Source organism: Crinia signifera, chromosome 1 (assembly GCF_055691185.1).
Source record: "Crinia signifera chromosome 1, ASM5569118v1, whole genome shotgun sequence".
Lineage (NCBI taxonomy): Eukaryota > Metazoa > Chordata > Amphibia > Anura > Myobatrachidae > Crinia > Crinia signifera.
In genome coordinates this window covers 303991049-304009889 of record NC_139217.1, presented here as the reverse complement: position 1 = coordinate 304009889, position 18841 = coordinate 303991049, and the positions used below count along the sequence as shown (strand labels likewise).

Below are 18841 nucleotides of genomic sequence, written 5' to 3'. Positions count from 1 at the left end.
ATTCCACAGCTTTTCCAGAATCAGTGAGTTTATGTGCATTAAGACCTGGTTTAAAGTGCAATGACAATGGCTAGTTAATTGAACAGATTTTACCCCATGTGGCACAATTCGGTCCATTGTGGTATGATTATACTGTACATTATCATAAAGCATTGTACATCATATTGTAACTACAGTATAGTTACCCTGTAAATTATGTTCAGACTCTGTTACAAGAAATGTGCAATGGTGACCTCTAAAGAAGACATAACACTGCACAATTTTTTTGTTTAATTAAGAGGCTAGTTTGAAGACTGACTTCGGGTAAGACAAAGTACTGTATAATGTGACCACCAGCCAGCAATAAATCATATCATTCATCATTAGCTTCACAGATTAATGTATTCATGGTCCCACGGTGGAGTGACAATTACTGAGCTACAGTAGGAACAGAATCAGTTTTTGTTTAACCTATATTTCAACTGGAGTCTATACATATATATGTGGAATGCATTCATCATCACTGATTTTTCGTGACGTACAAAAAATATTGTTTAAACCTTTATCCAATAACCAAAAAAAGTAAACCTAAATTGTCTACTTATTACATGACTAGTTAAAAGCCAGTCAAAATATGGACACAGGGCAGGATTATCAGAGGATGAAGTAGATGGTACAGGGCCCTGTGGCAGCACATACCTTGAAATGATGAACCCATCCACAGGGATCAGCCACTAAGCACTCCCCCACACTGGGGAGGCTGGCACATGTGTGTGTATACAGAGGCAGAACTACCATTGATGCCCCTGAGGACTAATAGGCCACTGCTACCCAAACCAGCACTGAGTTATCCCTTGGCCCTCCTGCAGACCATTATGGGCAATGTTGGGTGAATGGCTCAGTGCACAGAGCAGGGTGGACTGCACTGCCTGAGGGACCTGGTACTTACCTTAGAGAGGCAGGGATGACCTTGTGTTCTGAAATGATAGCAGAGTCCACCACTTACGAGACAGCTGTGCCAAACCGCACTAGCTGCCCGGATGTAGCCACGATGATCTGAAAACTGAAAGCGGTATAAGCTACATTTTGCAAGCAGAAAGTGATTGTTTTGTTCACCTGTTATGATCCTTTCACAAACAACAGCTTATCTGCTTTGCTTAGTGGCAGTCCGGTATATGATATTTATGCAGTATGGCTGGGATCAAACAGGGCAAAATATCACAGAAAGTAACCAAGAGGAACTCCGGCATAAACCATTAAATCTGCTCATAGTTGTTGTGGGTTTGATCATTGGGTTGATCACAGAAAGGTCGACATGCATTAGGTTGACCACTAAAGGTTGACAGACCTTAGCTTGACGCACTGAAAAGATCGACAGGGTCATAAGGTCAACAGGGTCATTAGGTCGACACAAGCATTAGGTCAACATGGGGAATGCTGACCGTCAAAAGGTCGATGTGGATTTTTCACTGTGAGGCCACCTGCCAGCCAGTGACATTGTGGCCCTGTCCAGAGTAATGGCCCTATCCCCCTCTTGTATCCCATACAAACAGCCTTTGCCATTTCCCAAAGCAGAGTACCCGATGCTGCAAATTCTCACTTAAGGTGGGTGCCCATCTATATCCATTGTGACAGAAGTGGGTGCTATCTGGGGGTGCAACACTTTCTGGGGTGTTTCTGGGCTCCACTTGGGAAGGGGTAGCAATAATAATGATATCCAGGGATTATGCTAATGGATGACATGCATGCTTGACAGAGGCTTTGGTGTTAAGTCTCAATGGGGAAGGTGTAGGGTATTATGTGAAATGTGGAGGTTTGTGGTTAATCACAGAAGCTTAAAGATCTGAATCCACTAGACTGTCAATGGCTTCCACACATGTGTATTGATACATTAATCCTGCCTATTTTGCTGTTGGTGCCATCTACAATTGAATTGGTGCCACCCACTTGGGGCCACTTCTACAAATTTTTTCCTGGACGAATTTTAGCTCCCAATCCACCCCTGCTTGAACAGATCAAATACTTGTGCACTTATCAGAAGCACATCAGTCAACATTTTGAGTAACTCTGAGCAGACTGGCTGACAGAGCTGAGGTGCACGGCATACAGAATTCATCACTGCGTACAGAATTGCAGTCAATTACTACAACCGGTGTCTCCATACATGCGCACTGCCACAGAATAACTCCACTGCATACAAAATCAGCATTGCAGACATCTCTGTATAAGGCCCAGTAATTCAACTGTAAAAGACATAAAATAATAATTAAGATAGAGACTCAATCCCACTTTTCCTACTTTATTGCTGATATGTCCAGGTAATTGCCCATTTCCCATATTGCTTGGCTTGGTGGTCATTGCAGTACAGGGACTCCACAGCACACGTTTTCAATCCAAGTTTGTTATTACAAAGTTAGTACAAGTAGTAGATTTGCTTCTCTGCAGGTATTCAGTGCGTGCAGCCTCAATGCACAAACAAAAAATGGGCATGGTCAAATGGGCACTAGGACGTAGAGCTGCCGCCATGAAACTAAACAAGTACCAAACATTTTCTCCTTATCAAATTCTCTGTGGAGGTTACAGAAAATATGTAGGCCACATGCTCAAATCTGTCTGTATATAAACTGAAGTTAGAGGAGAAGGTTAAGAATATTGATTTACATAATGCCATCCTGCTCACTATATCCCTTGTGACCAATGGCAATTTCTCCCTTGAGAGCTGTAATGCAGAACACAGATAGCAAAGGGGGAGGGGCGGTTAGTACATAACTCTAACTGCACCTTTATTCTAGTTTTAAAATTTACTGGTGTCTGCCTATCAGCGTTGTGTGTAGTCACTGTACCTGGGGGATAGAAATCAGTGTATTTCTTTATCTGTCTGTCCCCCAGACTGCTGTGTAACTAGCCAATGGGAGTCTGTGAAGCAGGCAAATACACAAAAGATATGCTGACTGCTCTGTCTTGGGCAGGAGCTGTAATACACAACACTGACAGAAAGACACCTGCAGATATTAAAAACTAGATAAATGGTGCAGGTAGAGCTACAGTATGTACTCAGAGTCAGCACTACTCGCTCAGCAGAGTATGCAAAAGAGGGAGGTACTTGGCTAGAGAGGTGCTCTCCTTGCTCTGCTACCCTGCTGTTGCCTCCAGGGCCGGCAACAGAAATCTTGGGGACCCATACACTGATATCTCTGGGGCCCCCCACCCTTTCAAATGTTATCTTCCTCCAATATGCTTGCCCCAGCCTGCCTTGCATTTTCAGCAATATAAGACTGTGGGGGGATGCTCTAAAATCCGCGCCCCCATACCGCCGCCCATCGCCAGCTACCGCAAACATAATTATCACATATGATCTAACATATGCAATAATTATGACAAAAGACAGCTCTTGCGTTAAGAGATGTCTTTTGCGGTGACCTGGCGTGGATGCTGCTGGAGGGGGGGCTGGCTCTCCTCCCTGCACCCGGAAGAGGATGTACAGTGCAGGGAGGAGGAGGTCACAGGTCCGGGCAGCACAGCTCTGTGCTGCCCGGACACAGGTGAGGGGGGGTCGGTGTGGGGTGGCGGGGGGTCACGTTAGAAGCCCATAGGCTTCTATGGGTCATCACCAGATTTTGCCGATGCCCCCGTCACGGTAACCAAAATGCGGTAAAAACCCTGATAACAGGGTTTTTACTGCATTTTTAGTTTAGAGAATCTCCCCCAATATATGCAATTTTTTTTTTTTTTTTAGAATAGATTTGTATACAAGTGTAATTTAGGCTATTACAATATGTTCTATAGTCACCTGCCTGTAAAATCCATTTGCACATCTGGAACAAATCACAATTCATCATGATAAAAATACATGATTTTGAATTGAAAAACATATTAATTAGCACCAAGTAATGTTCCATATTGTATTTTACTGCTTAACTGACATTTATAATACAAACTTCTTTAGTTCAGCTTCACTCATTAAAGTTACCCAGAAGCCTGCACATGCTGACAACAGACACTTCTAGAAGAGGTATTTTCTCGCACTTGACAGGTCTTAGTTCAAAGCATTTCACGCTGTCATGATTGCTGAATTTCCTCGGAGTACTCTGAATATTGTAAAAGTACAATGACCTACTGTACTAAATAAAGTACAGCAGTGAAGGAATGCCAACTATTTCATCATGTTCAATTTTTTTTACAAGTCATAAGTAATCCGTGGTGAAACAGCAATCTTGAATTGAACCTGTAAAATGTAGGTTGTCATGGATACAATCATAGTGAAGACTGTATTTGTGATGAACTCGACAATTATTAGAGGTTTCCCTCTTGGGAAAATACATATTGAATCCTCATGTGTTCTGCTGTTCGTAATGTTTACAATAATTCCATGTAAGCAAACATTATCTATTTTGCTGTTACAGATACAACAACTGTGGATTATTTGGTACACGGCACACATACAGTCCAGCAGAGAAGCTTGATTTAGTTATTCACAGCATTGTGCACAGTGTTCTTCATTATTATTTTACTAATTACTTTGATAGAAAAATTCGATCTGCCTCCAGAATGAGAAATTCATGCTTTTCTATCTTAATAATCAAGCTTTAAATGTACTAGTTGGAGATAAATCTGTGCCTAACAAATACTTACTGTTGTTTCACCTGAACTACATCCAATTAAAACATAATATAGAAGGCAAAATAAGCAAATGTTTTGAACTAAAGTAAATCATTCAAGTGTGAGATGTTTCCTTCTACATTATTTTAATGAGTGACAGATTAAAGTGTATGACAATGCAGCCTTATTGCATAAATCTTAAATCCATGGTCCATTTATTGTTACTGTACAGCAGTTACTGCTTTTTTTGGGGGGGGGGGGGGGGGGGGGGGCACTACCCATTTTGGAGAGGAGGAGGCCGCGAGAATACAGCCAGGTCCCAGCACACACATTTGATCTGGCAGGCATAAACATAAGCAGACGCTTGACTACACAAGCGTAAAACCCTGGATTATATGGACTGCATCAGCTGCAGCCCATAAAAGCCTGCTAGGGCTGACAATCAGCAAGGTATTGTTTCCCTTTAGGTCTAGCAGCCCCAGAGAGAGGAACATTGCTGCCAGTCACAGTGTAGCCAGCACATTCATGGACTGCAACCGACTCTCAGTAACATAGCTTTAATTTTCCCAGCTGGTGCTTATCTGAGGTTGGAATTTACTTTCCCCCAGTGGTTTCTAATGTCTGCAACCACTTGGTGGAGGGGTCACTCGGGGAGGGTGCAGGGAAGGGGAAGGTGCAGAGTGACCCGGAGTTACCTCTGAAAGCAGCAGCTGCGAGAAGATTCTCTTCCTGCCGCCGTCCATGCTGTGTATCTGATTGGTCACATCATTTGCGACCAGATCAGGTAAAACACTACTTTGAGTGCAGTGCAAGTAGCACAGAGGCCTATTTAACAATAAGGGGGTAATTTACTAAAAATTATTTTTGGACTATTTAACAAAATCGCCTTTAATTGTTACTAATCGCTAGAACAAAAAGCACTTGCATCTTTGTCTTTTAAATTATGCATTTAGTTGCATTATGGTGTGTGCGATTTGTGTCAATGTTGGTATTTCCATATGGAAAGTCGCTGCAGAATTTGAATTAGAATGCGTCACAAGACACAAATGTAATCCCGCCGTCATTTCGCACCATTCCATTATGTTGTTTCAATTGAGGCGGGACATTTATATTACCTCATCATTAGATTCAACTGCTCACAGAAAAATCTAGCCCTACGTAGGCAATGCTGCACCTCTACCTGGTGCTTCCTCTATTTTGCTTCTTGCATCTAGGCCAGGTTTTCCCAACCTCGGTCCTCAAGGCACAATAACTGTGCATGTTTTAGTGATATCCAGGCTTCAGTACAGATGCTTAAATTAAAGAAACTGTGGTACTAATTAAATCACCTAACCTCAAACATAGATATCGCCAAAAATGTGGACTGTTAGTTTGCCTTGAGGACCAAGGTTGGGAATGACTGTTCTAGGCCCTTTCAGTCAGCTGATGTAAGCCACATGAAATCACTACCTGCATTCAGGCTATACCATAACCTGCCTTTGCAGTGGTTTTGAGCAGAAAGTGGGTGCTGCAGATGATTTGCATGTGTTGCTTTTTGGTAGTAGAGCATTGAATTGTAACTTTGACACTATAATTGTGTCATTTTGTTATGGTCTTAAGCAGTGCTATTTTTCAGCAGGCTCCAGCAGGAACTGAGGCCCTTATTCTAGTTCACTCTTTCTGACAAAATACTTCTTAGATGGACAAAACCATGTGCACTGCAGGTGGGGCAGGTGTTACTTCTGCAGAGAGAATTAGATTTGGGTGGGGTTTTACTTCAAAGTGAGATCTATATTGCAGTGTAAAAATAAAGCAGTTGTATTTACCCTGCACAGAAACAAAATGACTCACCCAAATCTAATTCTCTCTGCACATTTTAAATCTGTCCCCCTGCAGTGCACATGGTTTTGTCCATCTAAGAAGGATTTTGTCAGAAAGAGTGAACTAGAATAAGGCCCTCAGTTCCTGCTGGAGCCTGCTGAAAAATAGCACTGGTCTTAGGCAAAAAAAAAAAATTTTTGTTTCATGAGAACTTGACAAAAAAAAGAATCTTAGGAAATTGTCAAACTCCAATGATAGTTACCAATGTTATGGTAATATACCGCATTTGACATTTGTCATCCAAGTGAATGAATCCTTTGTAAATTGCAAATTTGCTAAATAGCATTTTTATTCACCAAAAACTCCAAACCGACCTAAAACAATGTTTAGTAAATTACAACCAACATTGCTGTAATGCATTAAATCTAACATGCCTCGCCACTGCTTATTGCGGCTATTTCGAATGCCATTTCCAGAAAATGTACTAAGGACCAATCGCCGTAACACATGGGGCCTGATACAGAATTGCACAAAAATATCAATGTTCATGGAGCTGAGCGATTGTTTTATTACTGTGCGTTACATGGTGTGTACGCACAAAGGCAATTGAGACGCACAATATCAGAAATGTCTGGGAACAGTAGTGGGTGTTCCTGAGCAGTGACTTAGTGGCTATACAGTCACACGCAGATGGTCCATCGGTACTTGTTTCCTAGCACGGCGCCCATCTCGTTGATTGTATGCCTTAACTTTAAGGTACTTAAGGCATACAATCAACGCGATGGACCCGATTTTCTGTCAATCACCAGCTAATTTGCCGGTGAAAGAGAAAATCGCGTTGATCGCATCCATCGTGGCCCTTAATAAGGGGCCATGATGGGACTGACGCGATCAACGCGATTTTTCCATAGACTTTAATGTTAAATTATTTTTAAAGTGAAAACCGGTTTGATCGCGTCGGTCAATCGGCAATGCGATCAACGCGATTTTACATAGGTGACAATGTGAAATGGGCCAATATAGCCCATTTCACATTGAATATAGTTGTAAAGTATGTTTAATGCCCCCGTTATTATTAACGCCACCCCGCTATTGATGCCAACCAGAAGCGTGGCGAGCGCAGCGAGACCGCGAGGGGCGGCGGTAGGCGTCCTACGACCTTTTCATACCAGTACTATCCACGTCGTCGTGGACTTGATTTTATAAAGTGTGGCATGCGCAGAGAGCCACCGAGCCCGAAGCGTGGGGATCGCAGCGAGCCCCTCGAGGGGACACGTATACCTGTGAAGTTATGCGCGTCCCCTCGCCACACTTTATAAGAACCACTCCACGCCGACGTGGTTAGTGGGGGTATGAAAAGGTCGGAGGACGCGTACCGCCGCCCCTCGCGGGCCCCTCTGCGCTCGCATTAACAATGGGGGGGGGGGGCATTTCAAATATGAGGGGGGTTTGGTATTAAAATGGGGGGTTTGGGGGCTTTTTACATTGAAATCAATGCAAAATTGGGTCTCAGGGACCATTTTACATTGATACCAATGTAAAAATCGGGTTGATCGCGTCCATCGCATCGCATGCGATTTGGTTGGCATGCGATGCGATCGACGCAATTTTTCCGAACCGATGGATGCAATCAAAATCGGTGGAGCCGTGCTAGGAAACAAGTACCGGTCCATCTTATGGAAGTGTTTGCATGTGTTCTTGCATACATGGACACTTCATCATTCACAGTGGAGGCCATACCTAGATATAAATCTGCACCTGCCATATTGATTGGTTCAAGTTAGATGATCTGAGATGCACCAAACAATATTTTTGCATCTATGGATGCTGACGGCGGGAACATCAGTCCTTGTGCATTCAGACACATGGATATACACCTGGGAAGGACTTTATAGCAGCATTTGTTAAAAGTCACAGACAGACGACCACCAAACAAAGCTGATGCGGCAGTGTCTATTTCCACCTCTGAATCAGCCCACAGTATTTGCACTTGACTTATAGGACCAAACACATTGATAAATAGGCACATACAGTACAGTAAGTGCCATTATATATTTTCCCTGCACATTTGTTGATGCAAATAGAGTCATTGCAAGCTTGTCATATACATCCGTCTTAACTCCCTGAAGCAAGGTATAAAGTGTAGGTACAAATATGCGATCCTTTAACCTGCACTATGATAATTATTTAGTAATCCAATATGAATTAATATATTATCTGCCAATTACGGTAAATCTTTTCCAATATCCATATCTCTTGGCTGTCCATGTGAGACTTTTGTCATGTTCCAGAGATTTTTACATACTGATGCGATGGGAAATAATCAGCAGTGATTCATCTTGCTATTATTAAACCACAGTAGCAAACATTAATCACTTATACGGCAGCATACCAGGATTAGGATATCAGAATCATTTTGTACCTTGACAAATTTTACAATATTAATGGACACAATTTTTATTTCTTAGCCCATAGCTCCCAGCTTTCAGCAGTACAGTCCTGTTCTCAGTGCAGGATCTGTTGTTCTGCTATTTAGGACACATTCAGGTCATGTCAGTAATCACTGAACATGTGCATTGGTTTGATGGCTCCCCACCACCACTGCTGAGGTCACCCATAAGTGTCACCCATATCAGCTTCCGAGACTGTAAACTTGGTTCCTAAATACCAATTACCTATAAATACACTCATTTATTGGACCCTTATGTGTTATTTCTATTATACTGCATCTCTTCTGCTACTGTCACCTCTAAAATGTTCATATTTATCCATGCCCTCATAAATGTTTAATATCTAATTTATGACAACATATGTGTCAAAAAGTTAATGTAGGGACACCTACTTAAGTGATCATACTTAAGTGATCAGCAGAGTACTGTGCAAGCAGCCATGGGTGTATATAGAGATATCTACTGTGTTACCATCATCATAAATTCTGGGAAACTTTATGTGGACATTTTATGCAAAACGGAGCTTAATAGGCCACTAATTATTTTCAATGCATTATTTAGGAGCTTTTTGTTAATTCATTCTGGTAGATGAATTAGTTACCGTCAACATATACCGTATGCACTAAAACACTCTCTCTCTCACACACACACACACACACACACACACACACGTATTTATGTATATATTATGATGACAGCTTTTCAGAATACATTTTAAATGTGAATTATAAATGCAGTACACTTACATCCTTTTACTGCATAACATTGTGAAAATAGGTATCACTACACATGAGATAGATAGATAGATAGATAGATAGATAGATAGATAGATAGATAGATAGATAGATAGATAGATAGATACTGTAGATAGATAGATAGATAGATAGATAGATAGATAGATAGATAGATAGATAGATAGATAGATAGATAGATAGACACACACACAGAATTTTGCACTGCAACAAGCTGCAGTAGCCTTAATTCATGTATATAAATATTTGATCTGGCATTTCGTAGCTTAATGAGACGCAGTGTATAACCCATTTTGGATCATAAATGGATCTCAGCCAAATCACATTGTAAAACACAGATATAGGAAAACACATAAAGAGCAAGCCAGATACAGTTTAATGCAGTCAGAATACATGGCATGTGTGTACAGAAATAAGCAGCATGTGTAACTGGAAACAGTGAAGAGAAGGAGGAGGAGGAGGGGGTGATGGAGAGAGACACAAGACAGCAAGAGGTAGATTCCTGTTTTATGCAGGCTACCCCTCTCGTTCAAAACCGTGCATCCCTCCCCTGAGCAGCAGGCTGATTGCTTCCATTCAGCCACATTTGGTATGCATGAGCACTGCTGCTTCAAGACAGGAGGCTGTTTTTTTTTTTTTTTAAGGAGGATCAGGAGCTAAAGAAAATCCACTTTTCCAGTCTTCCAAGTTCCTGGGAGCATCAGCTGCAGGAATTGCTACAAAGCTGGTGTAGACATGCTGATGACCATGGGATGTCAGATTTGCAAGAGCTCTTTTCTTCTCTAGATATCTCTGAAGGTTTAAGGTTTAATTTCCCAGTGGAATATTAAAAAGGGTCATGAGTCAAGTTGATGCTCCACGGCCTCTAAACTGGACCATTCGCAAGCTGTGCCACGCTGCCTTTCTCCCTTCTGTCAGACTTCTAAAGGTATGAATGCAAAAAAGGATGCTCGTGTCATTGGGAACAATTAACATGTCACTGTATAACTGTGTTTCACTCTGTTTAGTGTTAACTTTCTTGATCTATGTGATAGGAAAATGTGTGTGGGCATGTAGCAGATGATTTGCTTTTCTGCTAGTTTGGGCAATTGTGAGTAGGGTTAAAACTGGCGTAAAAAGGAGAACAATGCTCTTGTGTTCCAACCTGATAGCTGCTCACCCTGAGCCACAGTAGCGATGGATTTAGATGTCATAAAAGGCTGCAGCTTAATGTCTGGCAAAACATAAGCATTTCTTTATTGCCTTGGGACATTTGTCACAGAGGGATACTTAGAGGTTCCATTTACAGTGAACAAAAGACTGTCACAGTTAATAGAATGCTTATTTCCTAGGACTCTTTATAACCCAAGGTGACCAGCAAGGATCGGATGTGGCTACTAGGTTATCTCTTACTACAACACTTCCTTTTTTTCAATATGAAAAATACAATTAAAAAAACAGAAAGATGAACATCATACTTTATGACATAGGAGCAGAGCAGGCTGGAAAACTCATTCCTTATTGAAACCATTTTTTTTTTCATCACCTCTTTGCAACCAACACACCTGTGATGTAATTCATCTTACTGTCAAGTCCCTTCCATCTGAAACAACAAATAATGATCTGTTTACTGAACACTCGCATGTCATTAAATATTTAACAATATTAGAAAATGGAAATCTAGTGTAAAATTAGTATAGCTTTGGAAACCGGCGTTAAAAAAGCAACAAAACAGAAAGCAAGAAAGATGTGAAGAAAATAAAAAATCTGATAGGTAAAGATTCTAATTTTGCGTAAATATATAGATGCAGCCATGACGGTATAGCTGGTGCGGCAAGAGATGTGCGTGATGCAAGCATACGCATGCATTAAAGTTTATTGGCGATCACTGGGTGTGACTATTCACAGCCCGGCGCGCCATGCAGCATGCCGTGATGCTTCTGCCTGTGCGTATGCATCGCAGAGAAGCAGAACATGGCTACATCTGTATATACAGTAGTAATGTATAATAATAATGTACCGTATTACGTTAGTAGCACTACACCAGACTACCACAGAGACATTGTATGAACGCTGCGCATAACGAACAATGTTACTCTCCACAGTTGTTATTATATTATATAATTGTGCCTCCCCATAGCATCTCGCACTCTCGTTGGGATTCATACTTTATAGGCTGTTGTGTACAACAGAGCAGTATACTGTACCTTGCTAGTGTTTCCAGTGACAGATACAGTATGATAGACAAATGTGTATCAATGAGGGGCTGACTCTTCATGAGATGTTTTGTGGTAAGCCACAGATTTACAGAACAGCAGCCAGACAAAGTAGTGTATGCCCGTTCTCTGACAGATGTCAGCACAGTAATGACAAGAGGCTATTCCAGGGGACGCGTGATCAGGCAGAGGAATTAAGAGTGGGGGAGACTATGGCATGCAGGATGATATGCAGCAGTAATGATGCGCACTTAGTCCCTGAAAAGTCTCTATAAAGACATATTACATTTATATTTTCTGGTTTCAAAAGTATGTTGTGTTCATCTTAATGTACTATAGGTTATTTTGGGTGTTTAGTAAATGACATATGGGGTCTATTTACTAAAGGTGGTTACACACTGGGGACAATTTTAAACAATATGCATGATAACGACCAGACATAACGACATTAGTGTGCAGCATTATATCGGTAATGAGGTGAGCTCCCGCAGGTCACTAGCAAAGTCATCTGTACACTACATGAATTTCAATGTCTACAATGTTGTTGACAACAGCATACTATTGCATGTGGCCACTAACAATCGCTTAGTGTGTACGCACAATATCGTTTGTCGGGATTTCCAGGGAAATCCGTATTGTTTTTATGTAGTCTCGTGAGTACCCAACTTAAACCATTCAGTGGAGATAAAGTAAGAGCCAATCAGCTTCTTACTGTATTTATACAGACTCTGACTGGGCCTGATTCAGAGTTGATAGCTGATCAGTGAATTTACAAAACGAGCGATTATGGAATGACTGCGCATGCATACCGTACGCATCATGCTGCACAAGCCCAAATAGTAAGATATATTGCGTATGGATTGTAAATGCAATGTGCCTGGAGGTTGACTGACAGAAAGTTGGCATTTAGAGGTGAAAACCTGCTGTTTTCTGGGAATGTCAGAAAAAACACAAGCGGGCCCAGGCATTTTCAGGGAGTTTCTGTGACGTCAGCCACAATGAACCTGTATCAGTGACAGACAGGGGCGGATCCAGGAGAAAATGACAGCGGGGTGGCACCATGACAGGAGAGGGGATGGGAGGGGGTGGGAGGGGGGTGTTAGTGGTGCCAGTGTACATGCTCAGAGAGCGGAGAGAGAGAGGAGGAGAGCAGAGAGAGGACAGGAATGGGATTAAAAATAGGCCCACCTTGGCATCAAAAGTAAAGGTTACAGTTCTGTGCGTGTACTCCAGAAAAGGGTGTGTGGCCACTGAAAAGGGGGCGTGTTATTGAGTGTATTGTAACACACCATATACCACTTCTATACATTATGCAACAAAATACTAGACCCCATTATACTTGCCCCTTACACATGATGCCAAATGGAATGAGACAAAATTCACATAATGCCAAACGGATTGAGCCAAAATTCAAATAATGCATACCTCCCAACATGACCCTCTCCAGGAAGGACACAATGCTCTACTCCTGGACCTTTCTCTTAATGTATGATTGCCATCACCTGTTTTAAACAGTTAACTTATAAGAAAGGTGTTTCACCACAGGTGATGGCAATCATATATTAAGAGGAAGGTCCAGAAATAGAGCATTGTGTCCTTCCTGGAGAGTGACCTGTTGGGAGGTATTATAATGCTACACGGATTGAGCCAAAATTCACATAATGCTACACAGATTAATCCAAAGTTCACAATATGCTTCATAAACAGGGACATTGGGCACCGAGAGCGCACGTCAAAAATTTATGCCGTAATGCCCATTACATTTCAAACTACCTACATGCTCATTGCCAGGGGTCCCATGCTCATTGCCAGGGGTTCCATGCGCATTGCCATGTGGGATTACATGCTCATTGCCAAGGAGGAATACATGCTCGGAGAAACTGGGGGACAGCCGCTGCTGGGCAGAAGTGACAGCCATTGACAGCCAGGCAGAGAGCGGGGGGCTGCCCAGCTGTATTCAGAGCACTGCAAGTCCCGGCCACTTAAAATAATACCCCTTTCACACCAGAAAATGCAGGGTCTTACCCGGGAATATGGCCCCTGGATCATGCAGGGACATTCCCGGGTTGACCCCTTTCCCACCAGCCTAGTCCCTACATTTTCTGGTGTCAGGGGTAGAGAGAACCCCCCCCCCCCCCCTTAACCAGCTATATTGTTTAACCGGCTATATCTTCAGTACAAATTGACCCATTTACATGAGACCAGTATCATATTAAAGAACGTTCGAGGGAATTTGAATGATGCTGGTCCCATGAAACTGGGTCATTTGGGTCCAGAGAAATCTGCTCTAGGAGAACATGAACTTTCATGAAATTACATTTCAGAAATAAAAAAACGGTTTACCCGCAATAGCTCTGAAACCAATTGACCCACATAGACTAGCCTGGTATAAGATTGAAGGCCTGGCGATTTGGGTTCGAATGAGATCAAGCAAACGTCTTGGATGCTGGAGGGGGGAGCCAGCAGCCGTCGGAACTGGGTGGGGGGCGGAATTAGTGGGTCCCATGTTATCCTATGGAGTAAATGTTCCAGGTTTGCCCAGTGGTATCTCCGGTTCCCGAGGGGCTAGCAACACGGTAAAGCCCCGGTCCTCAGCTATAGGAATCACCAAACTTTCCCAGGTAGGGCCTACTGTCAGCACCAGCTCACTGCAACAAATGGTGGCGGGGGCAGCAGCAGGGGCGCTCCGGCTATGATTGCAGGAGGGGCGGGGGGAGCGACAGGAGGGGGGAGCAACGAGGGGGTGCCCCTAGAGGTGGTACGACAGTGGTGAACACCTACATACTGGTGGTATGCCCAGAATTTTCCGTGACAGCCCGCTGCGGCAGTGCAGCTGAGCCCGGAAAATTTTCGGGCAGGCCACCAAAGTGGTTAATCTCTCTCTCAACTTTATAACTATCCAAGGCTTACTACTTTTCCCCCAATATCACACACATTATGTCTAATGGAAGAAGATATGGGATAGGCCTGGTGCACAGCTTATTGATATTCCTCAGGCAGCAGTGGTGGAACTGGGGGGGGTGGTTGAGCCCGAGTGCAAAAATATAATTTGGCCACCCCTCCTCCATCCCAAGTTCACAATAGACAACATGGCAAAGGGTGGCAGGTAGAGGCAAAGTGTGACAGGGAAAAACAGTAGGTGACAGGAGGAGGTGACAGTGGGCCCCAGTGTACTGTACTTGCTGCACCATGGTAGTACTGCCTCAATCTGGTAGCAACATTCTGTATGCACTTTGCTCAATAGAAGCCCATATTTTTGAAGCTGCAATCATTTGCAGGGAAAAACTGATTGCAGCTTTAAAAATACAGGCAGACTCAAAGGAATTCCATAACAGACTGCATCTCATTTTGCCTCAAATCTTAAAATATACATAATTACCATGTATAGGGTAAGGGAGTCAGTTATAAATTACATTGATTTCTTTCATATCAGGAGAATGAAAGGTTCTAAACAGAAAAGAGATTTTTGCACCTCTTTCCACACATGAAGCTGCAAGAAGCTTCTCACAAGAGCTTAGAGTTGTTCTGCTTGATGTGTGCCATCTATCCACAAACCTATGGTGTTTTTCAGTACACAAACATCTCATCTCAAAATAAGAACTACTATGGTCACAACTTTTTTCACTTCAACTAATATAAATTATCTGAACTTCTTCAGAGCATTTTTATAGGTACTTATGTATTTACCGGGTGCCCAATTAGCATACGTACGTAGGCGTAGTGAAATCGCATTGCATCGCATGGTACTTTTTTGCCGTGCGATGCGTGCAATGCGATTTCACGCCCCCCCTGGCAGTCAAAACCCCAGAGGTGCCAAGACAGAAGCTGCACGTGACGAGGAGCATCGTGTCCCTACTGTTTAGAGGGGCAGTGGAATGTGTCCTCCCGACCTTTTCATACCCCCACTATCCACGTCGGCGTGGAGGTGAATTTATATAGTGTGGCGAGCCACCGAGCCCAAAGAGTGGCGAGTGCAGCGAGCCCCACGTGGGGACGCGGAATACATATAAAGTAATCCTCGTTCCCTCGCGGGGCTCGCTGTGCTCGCCACTCTTCGGGCTCGGGCACTTTATGAAATCAACTCCACGCCAATTTAGGGTGGCATGGATACTGGGGGTGTGCAAAAAAAAAAACATGGGTGCTTCCACAATGAAGCACCCATCATATCTCATTGCATGGGTGGCCATACAATGAAATATCGTATTGCATCGGATCGCACGGTGTGTATGGTGTCGTGCGATCCCATGCGATATTTCATTGTATAAGCACCTAATATTAACTAAAGGGACATTGCATCACATTTCACGGCTCTATACACGGCGTGCAATGCGATTTCACTACGAAGAATAGCTCAGTATGCCAAGAGCGTACTGGGCGCCCTGCAAATACATAAGTACCTTTTTATATAATTGCAGTTAATGCATACCTCCCAACATGTGAATGTCCAAAAGAAGGACAGTGCCATAGGCCTAGTGGTAAAGGGGCGTGACCTGTGCTTGCGGCACTGCCACGAGGCCATGCCCCCTTTTTTCCTCTGTCGGGGCATGTCCAGCAGCTCCATAAGCTGCTGGCTATGCCCCCAGCCCCTCCAGCTGCAGTAATAGACGCTGTGCGTCTCTTCATGAGTGACAGGGGGAGACTCGCAACTGCCCCCCCCCGCCATGGGACACTGCCCCGCCCTGCAAATGGTGGTATGCCGGCCCACCATTCGCAAGGTGCGTACATTCACACTGGCTGCGAATGGATGTTTTACATACACATCCGTTCACAGCCTGCGGGGTAACACCCACATCATTCGATGGTTGGCGACCATCGAATGATGTTGAATGTGCACACATATGTAAGGTTGCTTTGAGCACACCCGTGTCATCTACCTATTACCATGAGAATGCCCAGCATTCTCCTGGAAATGCCCATGAAATGCTGGGCGTTCCCATATGCTAATGGTCCAGCCCGCCGCCCCTGCCCACCGTTCGCAAGCATGGGTGCCTGCACCCAGTGACCAGTTTGGTCACCGTGGATGCACGCACCAAGTACATGCACATGCGCAGAAATGAGCATGCGCAATGCAAAAACATGCGAACGCCCGCCGGCCTGCGAACGGACCTGAAAAGGGTACAATGTGTCATTTTACAGCATATATCATGTAATGTATATAATACATTTCATGATTGTATGTTCATTTTATTTTTATTGAAACTGAAAATATATTTTTTGTAGCACATAAGGCTCCCTTATTGGAGTGTCAAGCGTCATGCATAGGGGTAGGTTAAAATGGTGCCATTAGCTTAGAATTGCATAATTAGGCCCCGCCCTCCTTCACCAGGACTGTAGTTTTGCGCCCCTGCACATGGTGCAATTCCTTTTCTATTCAATCCTGATTAGATTTTGACTATATCATATCATATTACATATCTGTAATACATCTGTACTATATAGTCTTGACTGCAGTCTATTTTTCTATTTGAAATAGACTGAACAGTAGCGCGCATCCGCATTGAATCGGGATCGAATGCGACAAAGTGACCCTGAATCGCACTGTGTGTATGGGGCATTAATCTCTTTATCTCCTCATTTTGCCCACTTCGCTAGGACTAGGCAAAATGCAGGGGGTTACCACACTTCCGTGGCTGTAAGGGACTACCAAAAATATAAAACCCAGGTGTCTCCCACAGGATGCGGGTGAGTAGGCAAGTATAGTACAATCTAAGATAGGCTTACCATACTATGCCTTTAAACTGGGATACTCATGAATTACACAGGTTCTGTGACTGATTAAAACTAGGAGAAATGAAACCTTGAAGTCTGCAAGCCATAGAACCTGTGTAATTCATGAGAATCCCTATTTAAAGGGATAGTGTGGTAAGTCTAATTTAAAGGCACCTGTTGCCAATTTATAGCAGCATATACATAATGATCTGGGCAGAATGTCTTAAGGTCCATATGCACTGGGTGATTTTGTCCAGAACGTATGGACAGAGATGGTGTGAAAATCTCCTGCCTGAAAATCGCTTAGACACTAAACGCTCTTCCCCCTTGCTAGCGAATTTCACTTGGTGTGGACAACTTTCCATAGCAGGATGCTGTCCACCATGTCACTCATATGCTAGTTACACCAGCAGGTGAGTGGCGGTCGCCGGCAATGATGCCGGAACGCGCACCAGCGCTCACCTCTCATCACTGTCCCGTAAACACTGGGCGGCTTTTGAGCTGAAATGACAAAACTGAGCCGCATTCAGCTCAATTTCTCCCAGTGTGTATCGGCCTTTAGTGTAGATGTAAACAGTATTGTGCAGAACCAAAATCTATCTCGGAAGGATTACAGGCAATATATTCTGGCCCAGGTTATGTATTAGGATAGCCAAGACTAGATTTCCCAGTAGGCACAGTGAACACAGATCTAAACACACAAGTAAACAAAGTAGTAGTTATTATGGCCAAAATTGTAATCCAAACAATTTGCAGTTAATTGCTTTGATGATATGAGCTACATAATTATGTGATTCATCAACATACCATTAACATTTGAACAGTTCTAGTGGAATGACATGAACAGTTTTGATTTTACAAAATCGCACACTCTTAAATATGGCCCTTATTCTGGTTCACTCACAAAGGCAAATTCCTTCTCAAATGGACAAAACCATGTGCACTGCAGGGGGGGCACATGTAACTTGTGCAGAGAAAATTCGATTTGGGTGGGGATTTACTTCAAAGTGAGATCTATATTGCAGTGTAAAAATACGGCAGTCAGTATTTTCCCTGCACAGAAACAAAATAACTCCCCAAAATGTAACTCTCTGCACATATTACATTTGCCCCACCTGCAGTGCACATGGTTTGTCCATTTGAGAAGGAATTTGCCTTTGTGAGTGAACCAGAATAAGGGCCTATGACCAACAATTTACTTTCACTGTGTTGTCAAATGTGAAATGAAAAAAAAAAAAATAGAAATAATATTAATGGGTAGGAAATAATCAAAACATAACAATCTGGAGGTATTTTTTCTAAGCCTTTTAGAGAGATAAAGTATTAGACAATTAGCACCTAAGTTCCATATTTTCAA

At 43.0% G+C, this 18841-nt stretch overlaps 1 protein-coding gene across 8 annotated transcripts in view; it reads left to right on the top strand.

The window, feature by feature from the left end:
* Positions 1–18841, top strand: part of TRPM3 (transient receptor potential cation channel subfamily M member 3) — a 637712-nt gene that overhangs the window by 282496 nt on the left and 336375 nt on the right. The window contains exon 1 of one of the 8 annotated variants that reach the window (XM_083186085.1): positions 10054–10508. The exons of 5 other annotated variants lie outside the window; for them this stretch is intronic. In XM_083186085.1, the coding sequence (XP_083042211.1) occupies positions 10419–10508 (90 nt within the window). In that variant the 5' untranslated portion in view covers positions 10054–10418. Of the gene's footprint in view, positions 1–10053; positions 10509–18841 lie in introns of those variants that run through there. 2 more of the 8 variants (XM_083186087.1, XM_083186090.1) reach the window with 2 other exon arrangements.